The following is a 26,376-nucleotide window of genomic DNA, read 5'->3' as shown; positions in this document are numbered from 1 at the left end:
ATCTTTTTTTTTAATATTTAAACTCTGCAGTTGCGAGAGTTCGATTAACATGTGACAAGTATTTGTAGAACATAGGCAAACTGTAAGATGATTCGCACCTTCTGTTTTCACTACTTGTCCATCCATAGCCGGCAAGGATAGACCCACCGTAGAAGTAGGTAAGTAGAGCCGGAGTTGGCCTTGGTGAGAAACAGAAGCCTATCGAGAAAATACATTTTCTTTCTTGGTGGCTACTAAACGCTGAGGGTGCTCGAGTCAGGGAGAGAGGTAGATGGCAAGGACCTACGAGCTACCTACTCTCCGCGCCGGGTTATTTTTCCAACGGTGAAATCATTTATTTTTCCATCTTAGGTAGTAGTAGCTAGTAGGGCAGTAAAATCGTCGAACTAAGGAGAACGAAGGAGCTGCGGAGAGGGTGAATAAAAGAGAAAAAAGGAAAGGGAGTTTTCCGGATGATAAAAGCGGGTCTGTGAGTATCGCCAAGAGAGAAACGGCACGGAGATTATTGCTTTTCGTTTTTCTACGAGCGTGAAACAGACGCTATCCAGACAACGAACCAAGGCAGGTATCAACTCTTTGTGTTTCGTCTAACAGTCTCACCACTGAGCTTGCCGCTGTCCAAACAACCTTGTCCATGGATCACCCATTGTCGGCAGTCTTCGGCATTGTGTCAACCGTGTTCCGGTACGTATTCCGTATACTTTCACGGAATCTTCGCCGTCCTTGTTATCCATGACAACGACATAGATATACCCCTCGAAATAATAACAGTGCCTTTTGACCTCTAGTCCCTCGTCCCATTTTTTTCCTTCCCTCTTACCACAGGTGAAAACGTCTGAGCTTTTTTATCAAGCTCCAGATTTCTCGCCTCCGTTGGTACCTATACGTATCCGCAACCCTGCGCATCGGTCGATCACGTATGAAAGTCCAGCTGGACCGTCCGACAGACCGATCAGACGGACAGTGGGCTGAGTGGTGGCCAGCCTAACGCGCAGAGGCTCACCTGCAGACCCGACCCCTTTCAGCCGAGCGTTTTCTCGTGATTCGGATACGTGCCTTGAAACCCGAAGCCCGACTAGTGGTGATTTTTTGTCCCCCAAACGTACCTGCGTTCGCCACTGGGCGGGTGACTACGGTCTTGATAAAATGACATTGAGACTCGACCCCCAGCCAACCAGGTTAATTGGGTTCCGAGTAGCACCGCTAATGCCAGGGGACGGCAGGGGGCGGGGTTGATCACCACCGATACGTTCCCGAAATCGTCCATCTTATACCGCGATTCGTTCACCGGTCAACCTCCGAATTTTTCAATCCCTTACAGTGTTTTTCTCGTCACTCCGCACCCTGGAATGCTCTCCGAATGATTTATGGAAGGTCTTGTCGTAGAACTGGGGTTTTCCACGCTGCATCCTTACAGCCCAAGTATGAAAGCCGAATCAAGAGAATAACGACAATGCGGAATCCCGCTTACCGTCGATGATAATAAAAAGAGTAATAATAACGACGCAGAGGACAATGATAATAATACGCGTATTATGCACATATACATACGTGTTTACATACGTATATACATCGGGGAGAAAATGTGATTTCCAGTAAGCCGGTGGTAAGCTTCTTTGGACGGTGGGGCCCCAAGATTTTAATAATTTTATTTGAAAGGAACGGTTCAGCTTTTAGAATTACATGAAATAACCATGAAAATCTAATTCCCAACTCTGCCGCTCAGCTTTGTTGAAAGATGAATGCTGATGGTTCTTGAGTAGCCATAATTGCCTTCATTGTCAATTTTTAAACCTCAATTTGCGTCCGCCGCCCGTCTGCAGGGTGATGCTTGAATTCATATCCGATCGAAGCTCGTTAAAGAGTACGAAATGAAAACAAATTCAAGGATCTGGGTTACGTAGGTATATGAATGGAAAAGGAAGGAGGCGATTGGCTGTGAAACAAATATATTGAGAGTGTTCCTGACAGTCGAATCGTTCCGGGATCCGCACTCCATATTTTTTTCTCCTTCACACATCACCCACCTATTCGCGCGTCTGTATATCATATTCTATCGGGCTTCGACGGATGCAGTATTTTTATAGATTGGACGGGTCTAATATCCAGGGAGGATCCCTCCCGAAATTATGGGAATTCCCATTTGCCGGACAGCCTCGTCCGCCGGGACGAGTCATGTCCTGATTCTCAAATTCGCCCCTGCCCTCCTTGGAGCCGTTACCGTTCAAATGACCCTGGCATATACTATACGGTATCCTTGCCGTTTTATTTCACTGGACATATTCTGGAATAAGACTGTCAGCGCCATTCGTGGATCAGCCGAGGCTCGGTAGAGATAGTCGGGCAATTTATTTCGCTCGAAATTCTATCCTTTCAGTTGGGATCGGGTCACGACGTCTGGCCAACTCCTCAAATACCCGCCTCTTCTTCACGGACCCCGCGTGAATTTTATATCACCTACGATTCTACAGCTGATATATATATACAAACACCATCTTTTCTGTCCCTCTCACTTATACGCAGCCTTGCGTCGTTTTAACCGGTACATCAAATTCAACGCAAATTTTTTTTTTCTTTTCTCTTACTTCGCTGCTGGTTAGGAATTGACCTTGAAATACGAAAAAAAAAACGAAAACTTCATTCGTGGTAGTTACTAGAAAATTCTATTACAATAAGTACACTATTAAACATGATCGTGAATTTACTACACGTTTTCTGTACGAAATAGTTGTCAATTTACGAAATCAGTGCGGGAAGTAAATTACTATGGATTTGTCTTAAACTTACAATGAAAATTTTTGATTTTACTAATTGAGTAAACAGTATACTTATAGTGGATTCTCTGTTCTGCGTCCGAATAAAACTTCCAATATAGTGTAGGACGTTCCATATAGCAATTTATAACAGGATATTGGTACAATGACGGTTTTGAATGCTCTCGTGGAGTACACGAAAAGTTGGTTAGTATAGTAATAGTTAACAATAATACGATTTCATTGGTTTCATAATAAGAACGTAAAATCAATTTATTTTTGCATCAATATCGGATATTATCACGATCATAATAACTAAGAATAGTAAAAAAAATTCTGGCTAAAGGTACAAAACTCATTCTTATCTTGTAAAAAATGAAAATAGCCAAAGTCTATACAGTAACAACAATTAAAAATTGGTCCACTTAATGCACAGCATCATTCCAAATTTTCTATCATCTATCTCGGCCGCTGTTTCAAAAAGTTTTGAAATTAATAACACAGTATCCGTAGCCGCAGATTATCTTTGGCGAGAGGAAACGAGGGTGAAATACAGGACATCGATGGATGGTGGATAAGGGGATCAATACGCTAGCTGGCGGGGATGAAAAGGGATTAGAAAATTCACGGCTCAACACGAGAATCCACTTCGATCTAAGACAGCAGAGGCGGGAGGAGGGAAAATTTCTGGGTCACTCATTCGACGTCGGTCTCCGCGTGTTATCTTCACGCATCATTTAGCCCTGCAGCACGTCGTCGGGTTAAAGCGTGGAAGGGCAATTTGATACCTTGATAAGAGATCCAGCAGCGCTCGGTGTTCCGCTCGAAGTGTTGACTACGAGCTGAGCGAGACACCGCGGGGTGCGAAATATTCGATTTCCTCCCCAGATCCACCCGAATAACCTACACGTACCGTTGTATCGTATCCCGCGACATTCTCTCGTTCTCCGCCAGATTATCTTCGATCTTTGCTCGAAGGAAATAACGATCAATCACCCGCTTAGAGCCGTCCAATTCAATTGGACCTTTATTGCAACTACATATTGTTTACTACAATTTTCATCTAATTAATTCTATAATGTGACCGTTCACCTCTGATCCTTTCCCGTCACTTTTTCTTAAACCTCCATGTTCACCCATTGTTGAACAACTGGGGATGGCGTGCCGTAGATGTTCGCTGTATTTTCGGCGGAGATTTGGCTATTCGAAAAGAACTCGTATGCATCGGCCGCTGATTCAACTTCAAAATTTTTTGACCCAAGGAGCTCCAAGGTGGTTTTAGCACTTCCAAGCTGCCTGGTCTCTTGAATCTGCGTCAGCTTCACTGTCCGTAATATATCCAAGAACGCTGCTTTGAACTCGGACAGTTTCAGCATACTGTTGTTAAAAATAAAGCACACTTTTCATCCTCGTTATGGCGTTACCACCCTCGGCTGCTTTAACCCCCAAACAGTTAAGATCCAGTAAGCGACAAATTTATACCCTTATCTTAATACCTTTACGGTTGACTGAGGAGTTTTATTGTTTAATTAAATTTGCAGGTTTTTTTTTCATATAATTCAGAAAGTACACGGAAACTTTTTCAAGAAATGTTAAATCCCGTTTTTGTAGCATTCGTATGACACGAAGTTTCGTTTAATCAATTAATTGAATAATTGACGAACGAGAATTTCTACGCTTTTCGCAGGAAATTGCTCGAATGTATTCTTGAATTGAATGGAAAACTGATTTGCTTGTTTTGCTGTACTATTGAACGAATCGAGAGAGAGAGAGAGAGAGAGAGAGAGTAGAGCTGAACCCGGCTTGATTGAAACGTAAAATCGTTTCGATTTAACAATGACCTTTACCCGCGTAGTCATTTCGATAGTTGAAATTTCGAAAACCGATTGTGGTGAATCACGAGAAAAACTAGCGAATACATTGTCTACCGATAGACGTAATTATTTTTTTCGATAAATAATCGCTATCAGAAAGGGAAAAATTTCCGCAAACTGGATTGAAAACTTTGAGGCAAAAGGCTCATATTCGTTGTCCCTTACTCACAAGTTGGAAAAACTGAAGCAACAGATGGCGAAAGCCACCATGACGATAGTCGCCCTCCGGATGTTCCGGCTCTCGCAAGATGTGATGGCTCTTCCACCGCGTCCAGTTAACGACTGATTAATAATACGTACAAGGATAGAAACTCAGCAGTCGTCGATTTGAGGTATTTTGGTCATCGCCATGAAATGAAATTGGTGAACACAGTTTTCGCCCTCCCTTCGCCAATCGCGCAGTTGAGTCCCGTTTACGTAACTTTACATAAACAAGGATCCCTCGAATTCGCCTTGGACGTATTTGAGTTGTTATATGTAATAACGACCGCCAATCAAATCCAACGGTTTCAACTGTCCAGACCAAACGCGAGATTTTCGAGACGGTGAAGCGAGGAGGAAACGAGGTTACCTCCGCGTAATCAGCAATTAGTCAAAGAATAGCGCCCCAACTGATTTCAATTAAGCCTCAAACGTGCGACTGACGTATCCGGTGGTAACAACCCAACCATACCTCCGTCTTATTCGCGTATAAAAATGACACGTTTTGATAATTGAGCCCTTCCTAATTGAATTCTGTCAATTCAAAAGCACCCTGTCGAGCCCCGAAAGATTAGGTGCATCGAAACTGCCGAACGTCTGCGTCCTCATCGGCTTCTATTGAAATGCCGAGTCCTTGGTCAAAGAAAAGTCGTTTTTCGTGTGTAATTCAGCTCCTTTGATGTTCTGAAGATTATTCAGATCCAGTTAATATATCAGTGTATCTAGAGTCGAGAAATTTGAAGCTAAATTTTGTAACGGAAGTGAACATAGCATCGTGTAGTCGAATAAATTGTATCAGTCAGTCTCTTGGTGAATATATCCACAGTTTCATTCGTGTGGACACCCTTAATTAACAGGCTATAAAACCGGGCGGAGAATTTCCTCCTGGTTGTGCAGTGCTGCTGCTGACTTGTAGACGTTATAATTAGTTTTTGCAAAGAGAGAGAGAGAGAGAGAGAGAGAGAGAGAGAGAGAGAGAGAGAGAGAGAGAGAGAGAGAGAGAGAGGGAGAGAGGGGGGGGGGGAGGGGGGGGGGGGGCAGCAGCCCGGGAATACGGGAGAGGTTGAGTCACCGCAGAGTCCTCGACTAAAATTTCTTCATCTGCCGGTACGGGTTCGCGTGCTAAGAGATACCGGATTACCATAAACCAGACGGGGAGCAGCAAAACTCTCCGAAAGTCGAAATGAAATTAATAAGATGCTGCAGGATGTGTATCGGGTATTGGCTTGGCGTATCAGTATGCCGGACGAGGCCACCGCCCGATCATAATTAGCATTTAATTAATTCGACTAATGCGCGAAACACGTTTTTACTTACGACTAAGGACCCGAATCGACGGTTGCAGCCTCGGCGTTACTTGCGGACGAACCACGGCCCTGAAATGACTCGTTTCAAATTCACTTTCCGATAAGTTGGGCAAATTTATCACTACATCGAATTGAAGAGGATTCAAGTGTCAGACCAAGATTCAGAGGCTCGACGCTCCTTCGCTACGCTGCCATGCGTCCTTACAACGCCAACCTGCAGTGTAACTAATCTGGTTACTCATCCAGTTGCCGTTGCCTGAAACTTTTTGTCCACCCATCCCCCCTTTCACCTACCTGGCGACGAATACGTTCGCGTATTTTGCGCGCGGAATTCACAATTAGCCTCGAGACATTAGAGTTTTTAATATCCTCACCGTTTCTTTCTCCTCATGCATGTCACGCGTCTGAACCGAGGCAGGCGTACATCTGCGCATGCCTATATGCAGATCTATACGACGTATGTATCGAAGGTCCACTCTTTCACTACTCGAACATTGTACTACCGGAGTGCTTAAGGTCCGCATAAATCGCTAGAGTGAATAATGCATGCATACTGCAGTGGTCCAAAGCACAGGGTTCACAACCCGTGTACACGTATCCAAGTGAAATGGATCACCATACTCGATGTGGAAGATGATTGATTAGGTCTTCGTTCATCACTGTATCAGAAATTGAAGCGATGTTTGTTCAATAACAATAAGAAGGCATGAATATATTTCGGAGACTCGAAGTGATCGGGACGATCCAAGATACTGCTTTTGATCCCAAAGGTCTTTCCAACATTCGGTGCTTGAACTTCTAGCATCCACAATGAAAGTATGAACTGCTTGTTGTGTACTCGTGTGTAATGTGGACGTAGAGAAACGTATTTCGAAAATAATTGAAGTCTTCCCGATGGTCCAAGACGCTGATCTTGTTACCAAAAGTCTATTCCGTATTCTGCGATAGAACTTGAAGCATTCACATAGTGAGAGGGTGAAATAGTTGTGCACGTGTGTATAAAGTGTGGATAAAAAGGTACCTCCTGAGATGAGCAAAACTAAGAGGTGAAAAAAAAGAATAAGAGACAGGGAACGAGGAGTAAAGATAGATGCATGTCTGTGTTAGGGCCCCCGCAGTGCTGCTCAGTGTTATACCGGGCGCATTGTGCGTCTCGTTGCGTTTGTGGAGGTGCGTGTTGAGAGGTTTCACCTCACCTCACCTCGCCCCGCCCCGTCTTTCACTCCCGTCCTCTCCCCCTGATGACCCGATCCCGTGGCACATAGCACGCTAAAGCCACCACACTTCACTATCTGTATAAGGATGCGGTAAACCTGTTCCGACCTACGTCTTGCGATGGGATGCTGCGATCCTCTGTTGGATGCAGGCACCGACGTATCTCGCCAAAATGCCGGCTCTCAACTCGACTCCTCTTCTCCTCCTTTTTCTCCTTCCTATTTTTCTTGCCAGCATTACCATGCACTCGTCCCTGATCATTCTTCACAATCCCGTCGCAGTACATGTTGCCTGGATTCGTATTAACTGTCTCTCAAATTTTTCCCCATCATGCTTCATTTCCCTATCTTTCAAATTTTTCTTCGTCTTCTTCTCATTCTTCTTCTTCTTCCTCATTGCTACTATGCTTCGAGCCAGAGTCGTACCTAAGGTGAATGCATCTCCGAAATACCTTCGCACAGGTGAGTTTCCATCTCTTTGAGAAGAGCCGATGTGCAGACTGAGGTCATGCCATGCCAGGAGAGGAAGAGAATCGTGGTATGGAATGGAGAGGATGAGGAGATGGCGACGGTACGCGAGGCAAGGCGGTTGTTAGAAGAAAATACCTTCGCGTCTTGGTTGGGTTGTTTAGATGCCGCTTGTTCTCCCAGGGCATCGAAGATGGGAAGAGATACCATACGGAAACGATAAACGATAAACAATAAGACATACGCAACCCGCCGCCGGTGTTGTTGTCTTCCGCGGAGACTTGTTACAGGCACTCACTCACACGCAGAAACAAACCCGCAAGGTATAAGCTAAATTCACCTGCGCCTTCTTTCTTCAAAGTACAGCGTTTGTTCTTCTCTTCTCTTATTCATCATCTATGTACACAAGTTTCTTCGGACATTTACGATCTCACTAAAACCAGATATCAACTCGCTAAAAGTAGTGAACATCGTCGTAGCAAATACTATTAACTGTGAACAACTACTCGTTTTAACTGGCAATATTTGCCGGAAATGGAAAACGTTCCGAACGGCTGGGAGCGAGAGCGAATAGACGAGAGCTATCAGTGGTATATTTCTCGTAGGGTTCAATCGTTCGCGCCGAGTCACGCTGCACCGAGCAGCTCCATAGGATGAAACTTCTGCTAAATTAATTTCAAACGATTTACATATGTCGCCCCCCACCGCCACCGCCGACGCTCTACTAGCAATGTACTCACCTACCCTGATCCCGGTTTTCTATTTGCCCGCGGTTCGAATCACCGCAGCAATAATGGATCGAAACAATCTCAGACCTGCAGCAGCGTGCGACGGTGCTGCCCGAGAAGTAACAGCTTGTCGATTAACCGATATCGATTTTCTAACCACTTGTTTTCAAGACTCTGATCCACCGGGTGTTCCAGAAGTTATTCTCAAGTTCATTTTCCCTCACTCAGAGCCGAGGACAAACAGACTGCGAACAGTTTCCTCCCTCTTGACCAGCCCTCGGTTATTTCTATAATGTGGACCATTTCAGGTTGATGTGACTGCTGACCCGCCGGAAGAGGGGAAGGACGAATCACGATATCAACGGTTGGAAATTTGTTTGTCAAACTTTCAGACAATTTTGTAGACCGACATAGACTGGCTTGCGCTGTCCAATCCAGTTGTCTGAGTGGTCATGAAGACTGGATATAGTTTGGACCGCTATCACTGGGGGCCACTTTATTAAAAGCGGCCCTGGACACGCGACGTCGCTCTGGGTGCAGTTACAGTTATTAATTTTGAGCAAGATAAAAACTAGCGCCAACACAAACGAAACGTAACAACCACCTACAAGATGAATCGTACTTTTACGTTGGTGCAGATTGGGTTGAAGAGTGCGGTGAACAGGATGATGGTAAATACTCGTGGTCTATATATTTTCCTACAATTTGCTTGCCCGCGAGGTGGAGAGAAGGTGTGCAAATATTTTTTCCCAGAATTGATTATGACACGAGGAAGAAACGAGACCAGCCAAACACGGCGCATTTGAATGAAGCGTAAACGCGGCACTTCCAAGCAAATAACAATGGAGTGGTCAGGACAAGATGATGTCCGCAAAAAAGTAAGTGAAGAAAGTTAAAGGGGTCGGGAAAAGGTGTTCCGCTCAAGATCGTCCGAGGGTGGGACACGAGTGGTGTATCTAGTTAGTACCCAATACGTCCGTCTGTCCGGTTGTTATACAAACTCCGAGTTATAACATAATCAGTCCTCGTTTATTTATCGAATCGCTGCCAAACAATGCCCATTGTTTTCAACGGACCAAGTGCCGTGCCATCGATGCAGCACCTTTTTGCACACCTAAAGCCTCGTTGTATGAGGTACTTGATTCGATTGCAGAACCGATCGGAATCCGAGAACGTCAGACGTGGTTGTGAAATTTTTTATTTAGTAGCGTACAAGTGGCTCGCTATGATGTAACGGTAAGTTTGGTCTCATGAACGAGGCTTCAGTATGGATGATGTTGTATCTAGAATGAGATGACTGGTATACGAAAGAAAAAAGCTGGCGCATCTGAAGTTCTTAGTAATTATTCAATACCCATATTACTCCCGAGTCTTTTAATTAGTCCGAAGTGAATCGCGTCGGCTGCAATCAGGCTCGGTGAAAAATTGTACGAAAACTTATCCAAAGTGTCTCAACATTGACGCTGATTAATAATAAATAAGAAGGTTGACGACGACCCAGACTTTTTACTAAGGAAAATGGCTTGATTGGCGTACGAATGAACGTGGTGGAACAGAGAATGTATAAAAATTGCGAGGTGGAAAGGTTGTGCTGGTGAAAAAATATCACTATCGAAAAAGTAGGCTTCGGTGCTTTTTCTAGAGTGAGGGCTTCGCAGAGCACGGTTTGGCCGTTTGTGCAGGTGTTATCCAAGGTCGGTGTAAATGTGTCTAAAGCGGCAGCTGCTGAGGAGAGATTTTTTCCGTAGATCCAAGGGGGAAAAGGACTCGTCGACAGGCTTAGGCTGAAGAGAACCCGCAAAGATTTGCGTTTTACTCTCTGACAAACGTCAAATACGTGCGGAAAACGCTGCAATCTTCTGGTGCCCACTGAAGCGAGATACCCACCATGAGCGAACTATGCTTACGGAGTAAAAAATTAACGAAAACAAAGTGGATCCCTGGCACTGTGGTCTTCGGAACTTCTGCCAGAGTGAATGATATCAATTTATACAACTCAGGATCTGGACTTAATCTCAGATACGGATTTGCACCCACGGGCGGTCTAGGATTCGCCTTGTGTTGATCCCGAAGCTCATCACTACAAGAGAGTGACGAAGAAACCCTCACGTTTTAGCGACAGAATTGTGCTAATGACAAATTGTCTTCTTGACACTTCTGCCAAACTGTTTTACAATTTGTAACGCAGAAGCTGATCGAATATTGTTAAACTGAAAGTAGTCCTATTTACATCGATGTGTTGCCACGGAGTGAAGGACCGAGTATAAGCCTTAAATCACCTCCAAGGCGTAATAAAGCTTAAGAATATGACGCAATCCTGAAGTGAAACGTGTAAACTGGAATTACTATCAGCGTAATTTTTTCCTGCTTAGCGATGTAGCCAGATTATCTTTTCACACCTGCCACACACCTGTCTGTGCTCAGTGTCTTTATTCCATCCTAGCAATACAGCCTGCCAGTTCCTCTCAATCTATCCTAGTGCATCTTGTCCGAGAGTGTTGATGGATGCTGGCGAGAAAGCGTCACCACAGTCACAGAGTCGACGGTGACCTCAGACGGTGTAGTGTCTTTTTAGTTCCGCTGCGAGCCCAGAATGAGGTACTGTTTCATCGCTACCACATCCTGGGAGTCTGAGGAACTTGAAGTCACATACATATATCAACGGAACTCCATGCGAAGTTGGTAATAACGTCGCTGGACTCTGAAAACTGGGTGTAATTTTGTAGCGCAAATGTAGCAACGAGTCTAAACTACTCGTATGAGCTGATCCTGTCGCGATTATTCCACCCTATCCATCGCTGGCTCTTGAGTATTGTGTTATCAAATTTGGCGTTCGATATAGCAGCGCGTAAAATCCAGTCCAACTGTGGCCATAGGATCAGTCGAGAGAAAAAGATTAAAAACGCTAAACATTTCTTTGAACCGGTAGCGTAATAGGAAGAGCACTCGAGAACAACTAGCACATCCTTGCAGGTCCATTTTCGCAACTCCTTCGAGTTGAATGTCGTGCTGTGCCAACGACAAAACCCATGACTTGGATAATGTGATTAATGGAGCTAAATGTCCCAATCCGAACCTTACCACTCACTCCATCCTCTGTCCGTTGGACAGAAGAACTTCTTCTATCGAGGATCCTGCGGCCCTCGTTCGATCCAGGCTGGCTATGCCTCGGCTCAGCGATCGTTCGATGAACCTGTAAAAGGGGCAATTTCTCCGAATCAAAGGTACCCGAACCCCTCAGCCCAGCAACCGCGAGCTTAAACGCTGTATTTTTCAAACCAAGTCGTTTGCTTTTTTCGTGGCAATAACTCACGTCACCTCCACGAAGGATATTTATTCGTCTCACACTCTCCTCACTTGTATTGCGTCACGTCTGTGTTTCTCATCGCACAACTAGTCCAGGTATTCATGTTCCGCACTGTCTATGACTTTGCCTCTCTAATACCGCCATTCAAAACTCGTCAAACGTCTACCAGACCTGAGTTTCACGCAGCAGCCGACTAATTAAGCCCCGATCAATATGCGGCGAGTCAAGAGGTGCGTAACTTTGGAGTTTCCAGTCATCAGACCGCAATATTGCCAACCAGCCAAATACCGAGAGGGAAAGATATCCAGAGCTAGTAGTCAGAAGTATCGGAGTATGTGGGAAGAGACAATAACGTTGGGAGTGAGAGAAAAGAAATTCAAGACCCCAACGAAATCTACGACCGACGATCCTCGGATGAAACGACTCGACGTGGAAGGAAGGGGCAAAGTTGATGTGTCAGAGCGAGAGGAAGATTTGAAATTTCCGTTCACAGAGTGGTGAGAGAGAACTCTGAATATTGTCGCAACGGGGTGCACCTCGAGTTCTGTGCAAGTGACAGTCGCCATGGCATGGTTACACCCTGCTATGCAACGCCGTCTCGTGTTCTAGGGAATATAATATTTTTACTTCCGCACTTCATAGCGCGCTTCTAGAACTGCATATGAGAGGGAGAAGAGTCTGTGATGGACAAGAGTGAATACGTGCGCGTCATGGTGTGAGCTTGAGATGAGAAACTCCATGGTAAAACTCCCCCGACTATGTCAAAGAATATTGCGCGTACAATATTACCTTGCTATGTCGACTTCTTGATCTCGACACCATTCGAATATACTAGAAAAAAAGTCGAACCTTCGTCCCATCCTCGTCGCTAGGGTGACGAATGGCACATTTCTCCCATATTCTCTTTATTTAAAGAAACTCTCATATAAAGTCAGGTATCGCTATCTGTGAATAAATCCTCTCTCAAAGATGTGTCACGAATGTCTCCCAATACGATCGATGGATCCGCAGTGCGATGAGCATTCCGGTATTATTTTTTTCTTCTACTTTTTCCGGTAAAACATAATTCCCATTTTATAGAATTCGCTCCAGTTCTGGATTCCCTCACACATACCGTTACAACGCCTTCGCCTCGACTTCTGCAGCTGCTCTGGGACCCGGACAGAAGGCAAAGTTCTCGCAAGATGCTTCCGCAATAAGAAAACGGGGTAAGGCTGCAGTACTTCGTGAATAAGAATAGTTTTAAAACCACGTTGCCAGTTTCTATCCAATGCTCCCCTCGCACACCACCAACACTACCATTACAGTCGACCTTCCATTGTCTCGACAGCAACTTCTCGAGTGAATATGTTTGGCACAACGTGTACAACAAAAAGGATACGTTACTGAACGGATTTGAGGAGAAGGGGACCTTTTTTGAAAATATTTCGAAAACTCAGTTCGATTCGTAATTCTAGAAGCTCCGAGTCGCTCTAGGCTAGACGATGAAAGGTGCCGTAAGACAAAGTAGGATCAGATAGTAGAGCGCATAGTGTGTCGTAGTAATAGAACCGCAAAGGGGTAGAGCGAGAACGGGTGAGATAAGAAGGTGATGGTGGTAGTAGTGCTGCTGGGTTAGCAAGAATGGAGGCGGTCGACTGAGGCAGGTAGTGATTGCAGCAAGCGGTGTACCGTGGCGAAGGCAAGAGGGTTGGTGACTAATAGCCGCATCCAAGAACTGGACATGGCGGAGCGACCCGCCTGCAGCACCGTTGCACGCTTCCACTTTCTCTCCACGACTCTTGATCGTCATGTACTATCCAGTACCAGGACTTTACCTCTAACGTCCTCAGTGGACAGAGCCGGGTTGTTTTATCCCTCTTATTCCGGTTGGTCCGGGGAATCGCATTGATTTTCCAGAATTACGATAGAAGGCAATCGGTTCCTCACTTCGTTACCGCCCCAGAGGAGCTTGCCCGATGGAATGGGGGAGAGAGAAGACACCGAGATGCAGCTAAACGAATTAAGAGTGACATGATACCGGCGCCCGTTTCGTTCGTGTAGGCAACCCTGTGGAATCTAGCCGTGCCGGATGCTATCCTTCATCCCTTTGCTCCCTCCAGGCACAGAGTCCATAAATGCTTTAATGAAATAGCGAGGGGCCAGCTCAAAGCTGAAAATAAGCGAACCGAATCGGGAAATTCACCTTGCCAAACTACTGTCCAGTTTTCTGCGAGCTCTTATCGCCGAGATCGGACTACGGGTGATCAGCCACTCTATCTGCTCATGAAATTACGCTACTTGATTGTCAAGTTTTCAAATGCCGTTCCTGGTGCCCTCAGCCTTGCCCCGACACTCTGAACCGGCTAACTGCAATCGGATGAAGTCAGAGAAGGAAAGAGTCGAGTGATGGCTAATGCAGTTCCTCTCTCGATCTCCGCACACCGTGTCGAGCTTCGCCAGCGACTATTTAGCGCATGTCCGTCAGTAAAGTAAGTTAGCTCTACCTGCTGGACCGAACCCTCACTTCAGCCAAATGAAATACCAATTTCTAGTGTCAGTCAGTCTTCGTTAAAGTTTCATTACCCGGTGTGAAACGGCTCGGGATAATGGCGCTGGCATGGTCTGGTCTGTCCATGGCTTGACCAGAGAGCGGCGTTCTTTTTCAAATGGAATATTCATGGACGAAACAAAAATGCCAGAAAAGATAGAATATGACTGTGACGTAAAATTTACCGGAGAATTTACAACAGTTGGATCTACCACGGTAATTCTGAATCTTACGATTTTCGCCTTCTTACCCGCATGGCAACTAATGAAACTATATTGCAGGATCGTTAGAGAGGAAGTGAGACGTGACAAACAGGCAGAATGACGATCTTGGAATTTCACAGGTTCTGGACACGCTAAGATACCGCTATAGGATAAAGACCCTTTCGCTAACTTTCACCGGGCACGAAACCTCGTATAGAATCGTAGACAAGCCGGGGACATATCGTGGTGGCCTTGACTTGCGTTCTTCGACAACATTTGTCTAGGATACGCAGTCCCCCCCCTATTAAATCAAACAAGAATTTGAAGATGCACGTTCGACAAAAGAGCATAACTCAAACTTAGCATGTAAAAGTGCTTCCGAAAAATGTCATGCTCAAGGCATATATTCTCCGTATTATTTCGACCGGTCGAAAGAAGCTGACAGTGAATACAGGATCACCAAATTCAATCATTCGTTACTCAACTCGTCCAGAGTCACGCATGTTGAAGGTGGCAGGATTTGATTGCATTCGCCAGACCAGTGCGGTTGGTTTAGGCAAGTTTCCACAGCCTTCTTGATCACCCGCCCATCCGGATTAACCGAGGACGGACTTTTCCCAATATTTAACGCTCCAGCCTTAGCCGGCACATTCCTCAGATCCTCTTAATGATTCTTCATGGACATCTCGGCTCTCTTTCCAAGCGATTCTCCGATGAGTTTACGGTCTCTTCGCTACTTATCGGCTGGGCGGACAGCATGTATTGCATCCTATCTACTGTCGGACAATGTGAATCCCACGTTTGTAACCTGCGGAGAAACTCAAAAGAAAATAGAAAAAGGTGAACGAAGCTCGATGATTATAGGGTCTTTCGTCACTCCTACAGATAATCTAGCACAAAGTTTCAATACACGAAAAAATAGAATGTTCGCTGTGTGAGCTTCTGGGTAATTGATGCTTAGAAGATACCGTAAAATCAATCTTATGGATGAGATCCTAACTTGGCTAGTGAGTATGGGTGGAGTTTATCGTAGGTGGAATGATCGACAAATCATTATATAGCCAGTCACACGATAAAGAAAAATGGAAATGGGAAAAAACAGAAACTAGAATTGATGGATTAAAAATGGGCGGCGACCTGGGTCACGTGGTACAAGCCGCGCGTGTTACAGAGCCGTTCGTCATGACGTCCGTGTGTTACGCCTAATGCAAAGTAGTAGCAGGGCCCTCCTTTCCTCGGCTCAGCCACGGCCTTTGCTTTACCTCGTTCAATATAACCGTCACGGTTACGGTCAATAATAAGCTACCGCGCGCGCTTCTAGATGCAAGTATAAAACCCGCTCTGCTCATCTTCAGAAAAGAAAATACCAAGGAAATTTATCGTCAATAGTCCACTAAGGAGTCGACTGCACAATACGGCAGGGATCAACCACCGCGAAGCCGGAATCTATGCTTGAGATCGAAACTCTACTCGAAGTAGATCATTACCATGTAACACAGTTTCTTCACTACATAACCTAGAACAAATGATACCAAATAATGATCGGTATCTTCGAAAGGCTTCATGAAACTTCTTAGTCTACCTTGAAGAGTGGTTGACGTCTGGAATATCGGGAAACACATCTCGAATTTGCGGTCTAGCGGATAATCCTTGTATAATCACGATTAGTGTAGAACATTTTCTGAGATATGACTGTGATGTTGGAGACGCCTAAAGTGAATCGATCTCAGCGTCGAAGCCCTTGAGAAATCCTGATATCCCGAATGCACGCCATCGTTTCGCCGCTGTTTTCTCCACCATAAATCGGCCAAAAACAGTTGAGCGTTCGTTGCTACACACTGTATACTGGGAGCTTCTCCCACCTCGGCACGTCGTTACAACACTGGGAGTCCCTCTTCTCTGGCGCTGAGGATAAGGTTATACCTTTAATTAGCGGCTTGGCTGAACTTTTTGGCGGATAGATAAGAATATATTTACTGCCCTCCTCGCCTGCTCGCTTGCTCTCGCCCGCTTTGCCGGACGGACGTACGGCCGGTCAGTGGTCCCCGCCTAACCGAGGTTAACCACTGTTCCCCGCTTCGTTCTCCGTCGTATCTTATCCCACTACCAACATCCTACAGGAAGATACGAGGAGGCATGTGCCTAGCAGCGGATACGAACGTCTCTCGATCCTGAACAAACGGTTTTGCAACGTCCACCAAAAATCCAGAAAATACGAAGAGATCCTTCGCCCTCCGGCTCCGAATAAAAATCGATTGTTTTACTTTCCACCTCGAACCCCTGCAGAGGTTACTTGCTAATTATCGCAGCAATCTGGGTGCACTATCTTTCGAAAATTGCGCAAGCAACGCGCAACGCTGTTTGCGTGTGGTTTTGACATCGGAGTCTAGGGACGTACCACTATCTCGGATGTAAACTACCCCTCCGACCCCGCTAGTTCTCAAGAGTTGAAAATATGTTGAACGCCTTTCTGCGCAGGGGTGGTGGAGCTGTTATCTGTAATGCACCTAATTGATAACGCCCTACCAAGATTAACTCCGCCTGAGCCAATTTAGAAACGGTGTATTTTATCAGATTAGGACTGTGAGGTTAAGAAGGAAGGTAGGAAAAAGAAAACAACGACTTAAATGAAAACAACCCACGGCGAACTTTCAGCGATAAATATTTACTGCTTGTGAACATGAAGGTCATTTTTTCCCCATCTTCAACCTGCACACGAGGGGGTTGTGCCGGAGAAATCAAGTTAACGTAAAAAGAAAGAAAACAATTCCGAGTCGAATATGTATAAAGATTTTAGAATACCGCAGGCTACACCGAAACCTTGATCTTATCGTCGTATTTATTATCATCGAACCTCGCACTGCGAGTGTATGTAATATTTTTTTTCATATCTTCGTACCGTAGACAGCTAAGCCCCACGGGTCTCCGCTTCTCCTCCCGTATAAACTTAATCCTTATACTATAATATGACCACTCAGAATCCCCTTGGGCTGGTCGCTGGCCTTGCGGGGCGGCAGCCCACCGTTGAGAGCGAGTTAAGTAGCCCGGGCAAAAACTTATCGATTTTACGTCTCAATACCGCGAAGAAACGATTGAGGCAAGCTTGCCCCGTACAGTCTTTCCGAAGATCAATCAATACGGAAAGTGGGAAGGGGTGGGCGAGGAGTGAGGAGAGAGAGAGAGAGAGAAAGAGAGACATCTGGTTTTTATTCTCATAATAATAAATATCGTTCTACGATACAAATTGATAATTGGGGCTCGAGTTATGACCCCCTCCCCATTCCTTGCCATACGGGTATCTCATCATCGACCGATTGTTTAATAACAGGCTCGATAATAGCCGGACGGTATTTAACGGCAAGACGCATTCCAGCAATACGTCACGGTGAACAACCGCAAATACCTATCTAAGGATCGTGATAAAGTAGTAGGGAGAGTTTAATATTCATGAAGACACACGCGTTTGGGAATAACGTTGACGATTAACAGATTTCTGCAAGCAAAGTAAAGAGTTATCACTTCTTTTTTTAGACCTCTTCCCTTTCTGGCGGTTCTGCCCTGCGGCTGTATACTGTATACATTTTTAATGCGCATAATTTGTGTATCCATGAACACGTGTCATCGCTGTAATCTAGTTCAGCGATGATTTGTTTATGTATAGCGAGTCCAGTTACACTGGTAATAATTTCTTTACCGTTTGGCATCGGAATCAGAAATAAATTATGGAGGTGAAAAAAAATGAAATAAAAAAAATAGCTGGGTAGGCAGGCGGGCAGAATGGATAGGACTATAATTATCGGGCCGACAGTTATTAGGGGGTAAAACTGTGTATAAGTATATCTAAGGATAAGTAATTAGATTCTGACGAATAACTACATACCTGATCACGGTTCTGATACCATCGTGGTGTTCTAGGTAACCCGTAATAATACGTTTACTCGTAACTCACAGTTCGCACACGCGACTCGGTATTGGCGCTCGGTATTATACATGTTACACGACCTTTGCCGAGGTCACGGGGTCACGGCGTGCGAAATACGCGTTATAACCTATACAGAAACGCAACTCAGCAAGAAACTCGCCGTTCTTAGGGAACGGGGTGCGTGTCTTTAGGTTGATATTTTAACGAAGGTAAATTTGGCGCGACCTCAACTCTCAACTCCTTCCATTCTCGGTTCCTCGCGATGGATGAGGATGCACACTCCCGAACTCAGTCACATATCGATAGTACCTATCCACTTTTTTGATCTATTGATGAAAGTCATCACATGTCTCTCGGTATGTTACAACACTTCTCGGGAATTGGCAGTTAGTGCTATTTTGTGAAATAAAGTGAAAGATATGGATACGTTTGTAAGATATCAACAACGAGAAGGTGCCGTTGATCGTTGAATAGTGGAAATGCTTCGCGAGGATATGCCAGGGAGATCGAGTTGCGGTATTTTTCATTCGTTTTTTTATTTTTTTTTACATTTATTTTTATTCTGGGATACTCAATTTGAGAGAACGATCCTCCGCGATATTTGCGGATCACCGCAGTGATTGCAACTTTGAATTGTATCGCTACCCTCTTCCAATCTCACTTCTCTATCACTCCTGCCATCATCTTCTTCCTCTCTCACCAATCTCCAGCGGTCAATGGTATCGGTTTACCCTTGCCGACGATCTGTTTAAACTAACTCAACTTTTGGCTATCACAAAACTTGCCAGTCACAAAACAACGCCCGTACACTTGGAATGTCGGTTAAATCGTTCGAAAATTATACCGTTCACCTCGCCAATCGGATTATTGCCACCGTCTATCCGCCTCCGGGTATTGCATCATGCAATTCAAGTTGAACGTCGAGTGTATACAGGCAGTATGCTTCTCTACCTGCATTGTTTCTATTCTGCATGATCAATTACACTCGAATTTTTACCCTATTTTCATTTTTTAACCATGGATAAACTTTCGCGGATGTAGTTCGAAGGTGGGAATATTTATTTTTCACTTATTCCAGGATTCCGGCACTCCATCCCGCAGCTGTTTGCTGTCTTTTCAACTTATACCTCTATCTTCCATCCCCCTGAACCGGAACGTGTTGAACGTGTTTGGAAAGATGATCGTCGAAAGTTGAATGTTATCCTGAGCCTTCAGACATGCATGAATGTGCTTCGAGGATGATGCTCTCAGAGAAAATGTGCAAAGTGTTTTTGGAATACAAACATTCTCAGTAATGTTCCATTGGTGCTAACACTTCTCCCATCATTTTTTCTCTCTTCCACATTTATTTACGACCGTTCGGAACACGGGTCATCGACGGACGCGGCGATGGGGAAATTGGGAGTTTCCGGGCCTGCCTAGAAGGAGGGATCTTGTATGTATGAAATAATTGATGGGCAGCCGCGGTTTCCTTCACGGGAATGGAAATGCAAGAGGGTCCCGTTTACGCTGATAGAATCCTCCTAGCGCAGGAATGGACCCAGTGAATACCTGACCGAACGTTGATTGGTTTTATCGCTCCTTAGTTCTTCGTCGATATCAAGTTACGCTGATAAAATAATGAGCGAACAGTCTTTGTTTACAAGTTTCCCACCACCATCAGCAGGTGATAACTCATTGACAATTTATTTATCGATAATTTTCGGCCGGTGTGGTTCCAATATCACCAGGTGGGCAGACGGGGTTTTGGGTACCATTAATTTAGCACGGTCATGGAAGCCCGCACTCGAGTATGTCTTTAGTCTTGGTTCTCCCATAACCATGGTGGGGGACTGAGTTGAGTGTAATATAAGTCTTCCCGAACCACCCGGCAGCAACCGATCCGGCCATTCCCATTCGGAACTCTTTATTGCTTCTATCAACGTACCCAGTTTGATTTATACATCTATAAGTTCTGTTTGGATCGGCCAGAGGCGATATATTGTGTGCTGCTTATAGCCGCGGCTAGCCCAGAGACCAACCTTGCAGAACTGGACATCGAAAATACCGATAATGCCGTCCCGAAAGTCGTTCATAGGAGACGCCAGCAATGTAACGGTAGGGGAAAAGGGAAAATAAGGTGAGGTCACGTCCAATCGCGCATATTCCTCACTCGGAGAAACGGAGGCCGTCACGTACGGGTTTGAAATCGCGGGAGATTAAAGACGAAAGCTTTGCCCAGAGCCGAAAGATGGACGGACTTGAATTGAACCCGTTAGAGTCGGAGCGATCTGTACCCTTCTCGGGAGAATTTCTTCCTCCTCCATCGCACGTGAATAAACAAGATGCCTACCGTGTGTTTTACCCGTGACATATACTCGGGGCAGATCACGGTTCGAATAAGACTACACGATATCTCCGGTCACGCCGGACTCTTTCTGACACGAGGAGAGAGAGCCAAGCCCTCAGGACGATCGAGTTATTAATAATCGTACCCGCAGCATCCTTGGGCGTCGACCCATACTCGAAAATAGAGATGATACTGATATTATTGCACGCAATATTTATTTACACGAAGTCTGGTCCCTGATCGCGTGATAAGGGGAGAAACCCCGGCGTGAAAAATGGCATCGCAGAGTCGATAAAAACATCTTTTGGTCCGGGACTGTCAGCCGGTGGGTCGTTCGAATGTACACTGTACCATGTGAATTAAGAAGGTGTGCCGCCGCCTTCCGTTGTCGTGGAGCCCTGGACGACTAACCATCCTTCGAAACTTGTCGACTGGGTCAGTTTCCGAAATAACTCAACCCTACCAGCTGACAAGCGTATAGCTGGCACGATATTTCAGCTCGAATTGCCCTGCAACTTTCGAGACACCGTTGATACCAACTTTGGAAACAGTTTTCAAGCAGTAAATAACGCCGAATGACTCGCAATAGTCGCCTCTCGGTAAAAACTTTCGGCGAAAATTGAGCCCCGAGCATTTTACCTGCAGCTATCGACCCCCATCGACACTGAACGCTGATCTATCGATATCCAGTAGCAATCCTTCAGCCCTATGTTTATCCGAGATGTTGCTTCAACCACAATTTCGCCACAGGAATTCGAGGGAAAGTGGTGCCTGAGGGTGCTCGAGGTCCTTGGGTCTCTCTCCTTTAACGGGAGGCGGAGGGTGGAACTTTGATGGCTCGGTTTAAAGTGTGAAAGTGCAGGCTAGATACGTGGATTTTTTAGTGCAGCTCCGCTGGTTCGTGATCAGAGTTAAAGACGTGCCGGAAACATTTCTTGAATAATAAATTCCGACGGCTTTTATTTTCCTAGTTACCCGCTGGCTCCTCGATGCTCATTCTACGCGTCAGGGTCGGTAATCGTTCTGGTGAAAGTATGGTTCCAAGTTTTGATCGTATACCCATCACACGGTGCCCTGGCTGTTATCCGCTACGCAATTGTTTGCGAGGAACTCAGCGCAAACTTCGACCGAGTTATCACTATGGTTTCGGTTATACGGTGCGGTGTAAGCGATATAGGCAGGGGTGGTGTACCTGCGGTTACTGCGTTCCACGTGTAGCGCAACGTCCCGTAAAACCGGCTATCTCGTCGCTGATGATCACACCGATGTGACAGGCTCGCTGCTATCACGTGATGTCTATTTCCAAAAAAGCTAGTACTGTTTCGAGATTAAAAACAATATAATAACTGGACAATTTTGGTATATTAACAGCTCAAAATCAATTACGTTGAATAATTCTCGACGCTGTATTCAATCCAGATTACTGAAAATTTTTTGGTTGAATGTGTAATGAATTTAGGAAAAAGTGCTGAGTTGATTTTCAGAGGCTTTTAGATTACACAAGTATGTTATGTACAGCTAGAAACAGCAAAAGTGCAACAAGGTACAAAAATAGAAGACAGAGAACCTGTGCTGAGAGTGTTTTACTACCGTCTGGCGATTCCTGATTTTTTATTAAGTTTTTTCTTCTTTTTCTAATTTGAATAGGCATATGAAAAGACGTTACTCTGAATTTTATCGAGTCATATCTTGTGTGAGCAAGGCTACCGTACAAGTGTAATTACAACTTGATTTATAATGATGACGGTGAGCACCAACGGAGCGGTGAAACATGCTAAATGAATCTTCTCTTACCTTCGCTTCACTATCGTTTTGAGGCCTTTGATTATCCGTTGATGGAAAATTTACTGCGACTGCATCCACTATGTATCCTTCTACTGCGCTGTCCACAAAAGCTTTTTGCCTATACTTTCCGGCGTCTTTGCGACCATGAAAATCCTGAAAGCGTGGTCAAATGCTTCCGTAGTGTCTGATAAGCGTGGACTGCAATTTCTTTCACTTTTGCTTACTAGGTCCGGTACCTCGATTTAGTGTCGATGGTGATAGGGGTAAAAGATCGCACCAAAGGCAACAATGGCCGAGCGTAAAGATAGCAAGGCGTGTCCTTGAGCTAGAATGAAGATATAGCAGTTGGGCAACGTAGTGTGGAGAAGAAACGATGGTGTACGATGGGCGAGAGGTGGAAGCTAAATAGAAACGAGGCCCTTTATCAAGTAACAAAAGTCCCATCTTCTAAAAGCTCCTAACCGTTGATCAAGCGTCCGCTAGATACGTCAGGCAATAAGCTATCCGGCTCGTTATAGATGCCATCCAAAGTCCTCGACGTCTCGTGGAGAACGATCAGAGATAAACAGGTGCTGGTACTAGTTAGCCAGACACACCTCATCCATAGTTGCATAACCTCGCTTCAATGCACCTCGGCAATCAGTGACTAAGAAGCTCGGTTCACTTTGACTCGTAGACACAGTGGGAACGAGTACTTCGGGGACGATGGTGCGGTAACCAAGCCTAGACCAGGACCAGATCGGCGATTGAGACGCGTTACAGAGTTCCAGCTAACAGCTCTCGAGGTGGTAGCAGACTGCAAGTGGTTCGCTTCGCCACGTTGATTACGCTCATAGACCCCAAGAGTGATACCGGCTCCTCTCCTCGCCTCGCCCCTCGTCTTCCCTTATCCTCCAGCTCGTTCAGCGCTGTGTAATTCTCGGCTTTAGCTCCTACCTATATGCTTTAAATTTTGCGATTTGCACAGTCTGTAGACCACGGGGCGCCCGGAAACTAGATTAACGGCGTCTCGGATCACGGACCTGATCATTTTCCGAGCTTGTTAATCAAATTTCGCGAGCCGCTTTACTGGCGGTTTTCAGAAATGGGTTGAAACTTGCATGGGACTATCTTCCGATTTTTGACTGGTTCGTAATGCGAGCAGTTATCGAGCAAATGACCCGGAATGGGCAAAACATCGGCCCTTAGCCGCCTTCCGTCCTCATCCCCTCATTCTCTGCGCGTTCGTTTCTCTCCCCTCAAGATAAGATAAGACGGGATACGATCGTCTTATGGAATTTGCTGTTCGACGTTACGCTGGCGAGGCCATTCGGCAGTTAACTGCTCGTGAAGACGTCAAGGCTGGCTACGCAACGACACGAACGAGGCCCAAAGATTTATCACCCTCTTCGAGGGAAAAACTCTCGGAGCTGTGGGCCGTTTTCTTTCTTCCTTCCTTCCTTCCGTCCTTCCTTAGGCCCTCCCATACTTCCTGAGCAACGGTCCTCCCCGATACTCGCAAGAGGTATTTCCCAATTAAAAAGAATCCTCGGCCATAACAATTCCGCCTCACCTCTCACGCCGAAACTAACTGCGACGAACTTCGAATACTAAAATGCGACCAATCCGAATATATCAGCGTACTGAAATCCATTCAATCTGTTGCAACGAAGCAATTCAACTCACCGTACCTACATTTCATAAAATTCTTGAATCGCATAGGTACAAATTCTCTCGTATGGCAGTGTTTTCATTACGAACAGCGGAATTCCTGACCACCCGACCACTGCAGGAGATTGCGCTTTCATTCCCAGACAAATCAATCACTGTTACCCGAGAGTGCCGGGGATATATAAGTGGTCAGTACCGGTTAGTTTTCGCGTTCAAAATGCTTTGAATTTCACCACCGTTCAGCTGACGTCGAACTTGTCCAATTTTGCACCGCAGTATATATTCATGCTGTAATTTTACTCGGTTTTCCAGTGTGCGAGTGTGTCCATCATCGTGAATTGCTAATCGGCAAAGCGGACTCGAGTCTATAATCGGAGTGGATTTAGGGGTGAATTCGTGTCATTAAGTTCTGTCAGAGGAGAGGTTAAACACGAGCTGAAAGCAGAGAGAGCGGGTTAGAAACAGGGAAAAATGAGAGTCTGGGGCTGTGGAGGGATACTAGCGGCGTGATGTTCGTGAGTCGTGAGAGTTTCCTTTGAAAGTGGAAAAGCCGGAAGATGACTGACGGGTCCTGTGTTTCTCACAACACCGCGCAAAGCGTGAGATATAGGAATACAGCTGGGATGGATTCGGAATCAATTCGGAAAACACAAATCGATTCAAAGCGATGAGAGTGGTCTGGGTACCTAATTCCGGCTGTTCTTCAAACGGCGCAGGATCTCCTCGCAACTCTACTCGAACGCGTTTCGAACACTATACTAGATAATTTAATTCTCGTCGAGCCTACGAGTGTTTTTGTAGGATATTGGAAACGGGATGATCGAAGTGGCTCCCTTCGTCTCCCTCCTCGTTCTTCCGAGACCTCATCTGGTCCTGTCTTTGAGAGACGAGACGAGGCGATGGCAGGGCCGCCAGTTGGTGGTCACAGTGGTGGCACAGTTCCGATGTTTTTCGACCGGCTATCCCTCATTTGGCTTATCTCTGATTCTGACTAAGACTAATGCGAACGATTCGCCTGATCGTTTGTAACCCCATTCCCCTTCCCTCTTACAGGCTGTTACCCTCCTCACTCTCTCCACCCTGGAACGAACGCCGCTGCCACACCTAGTCTCACCCTCGCCTCATCGTATCCGCAAAAATCTTTTGCCACCGATTTCAGAAGCGCATTTATCCTTCTGGAACTGATATGTCACTGATTGCTAGCATCGGATAATGCAGGGAATAAAAGTTCCATTCTTATTCTCCATCCCCCGTATATTGTCGGTATAACTGGATTCACCGGCTTCAGACTTTCAACGATCAATTCCAATCAGATGTTTCGAGTTTCCGCGTCACAACACCTCGGTAACAAACGCAACAGCTACAGTAGTCGGGAAAACTTTCGTACTTTACACATATATATAGAGATGCAAGCGAAGCTACTCGGACTAGCGTTTCAATTTTCTCTTCCCTGGCACTACTTATAATAGTACCTAAATTGAGGTTTCGGATGTGAAGCTCAAGAACCTCGCAGTTTAATGAAGTCAAATTCCTGCCAGGTCTCATGCCGTTGTAACGTTGCCTCAGGGAGTCGACGGAACGTGTGTACCACTCGAGTGGGCAGTATTTTGTTCAAATTTCACGGCTGAATGCGCCTGTGACCATATATTATTTGCGCGTGTTGATTATGTATACGCACAGTGAAATACACTGGGAGATGAGATTTCATCGATCTCCGAGTCCAAGATGCAGCGGAAAACTATGATTCGGGTTCGGATGTATTCCTGGTCGCTCTGGTTACCGCAGTTTCCTCTTCTCAAGTGGTTGTACTTTTGACAAGGGAATCCTTATCGCAAACGAGCCAGGATTATGAGAATGTCGTGTGTATATAACAGATAATTGCACTCGTGAGGGTAAATAATTACACTTTGTCTCTCTGACTTAGTGAAACTCTGTTAATTCTATTCTTTGCTTAATTCGTTCCATGCCGGTTCTGATGCTGCTGCTACTGGAGCTGCATGAGCGTACCGACTCTCTCGGTTTTCTTTGTCTTAACTTTTACGGGCTAGCATAAGGAACACCTTGAAGAATCAGCCAGCCGTGGACGGGGCTGGAATTTTAAATAA

General features: G+C 45.5%; 2 protein-coding genes across 2 annotated transcripts in view; both read right to left on the bottom strand.

Moving 5' to 3' along the window:
• LOC124304626 (ephrin-A5) overlaps positions 1-26,376 on the bottom strand; it is a 440,201-nt gene that overhangs the window by 350,072 nt on the left and 63,753 nt on the right. The window lies entirely within an intron of this gene.
• Positions 3,830-15,233, bottom strand: LOC124304627 (uncharacterized). The gene is made up of 3 exons (XM_046763108.1): positions 15,071-15,233; positions 4,797-4,909; positions 3,830-4,130 (listed from the first exon to the last, which is right to left on the bottom strand). The coding sequence occupies exons 1-3, from the start codon at positions 15,113-15,115 to the stop codon at positions 3,872-3,874; spliced, it is 417 nt and encodes a 138-aa protein (XP_046619064.1). The 5' UTR covers positions 15,116-15,233; the 3' UTR covers positions 3,830-3,871.

The sequence above is a fragment of the Neodiprion virginianus genome, chromosome 5 (genome assembly GCF_021901495.1).
Source record: "Neodiprion virginianus isolate iyNeoVirg1 chromosome 5, iyNeoVirg1.1, whole genome shotgun sequence".
NCBI lineage: Eukaryota > Metazoa > Arthropoda > Insecta > Hymenoptera > Diprionidae > Neodiprion > Neodiprion virginianus.
The sequence above is the reverse complement of the archived record's forward strand: the minus strand, read 5'-3'. Positions and strand labels throughout refer to the sequence as shown.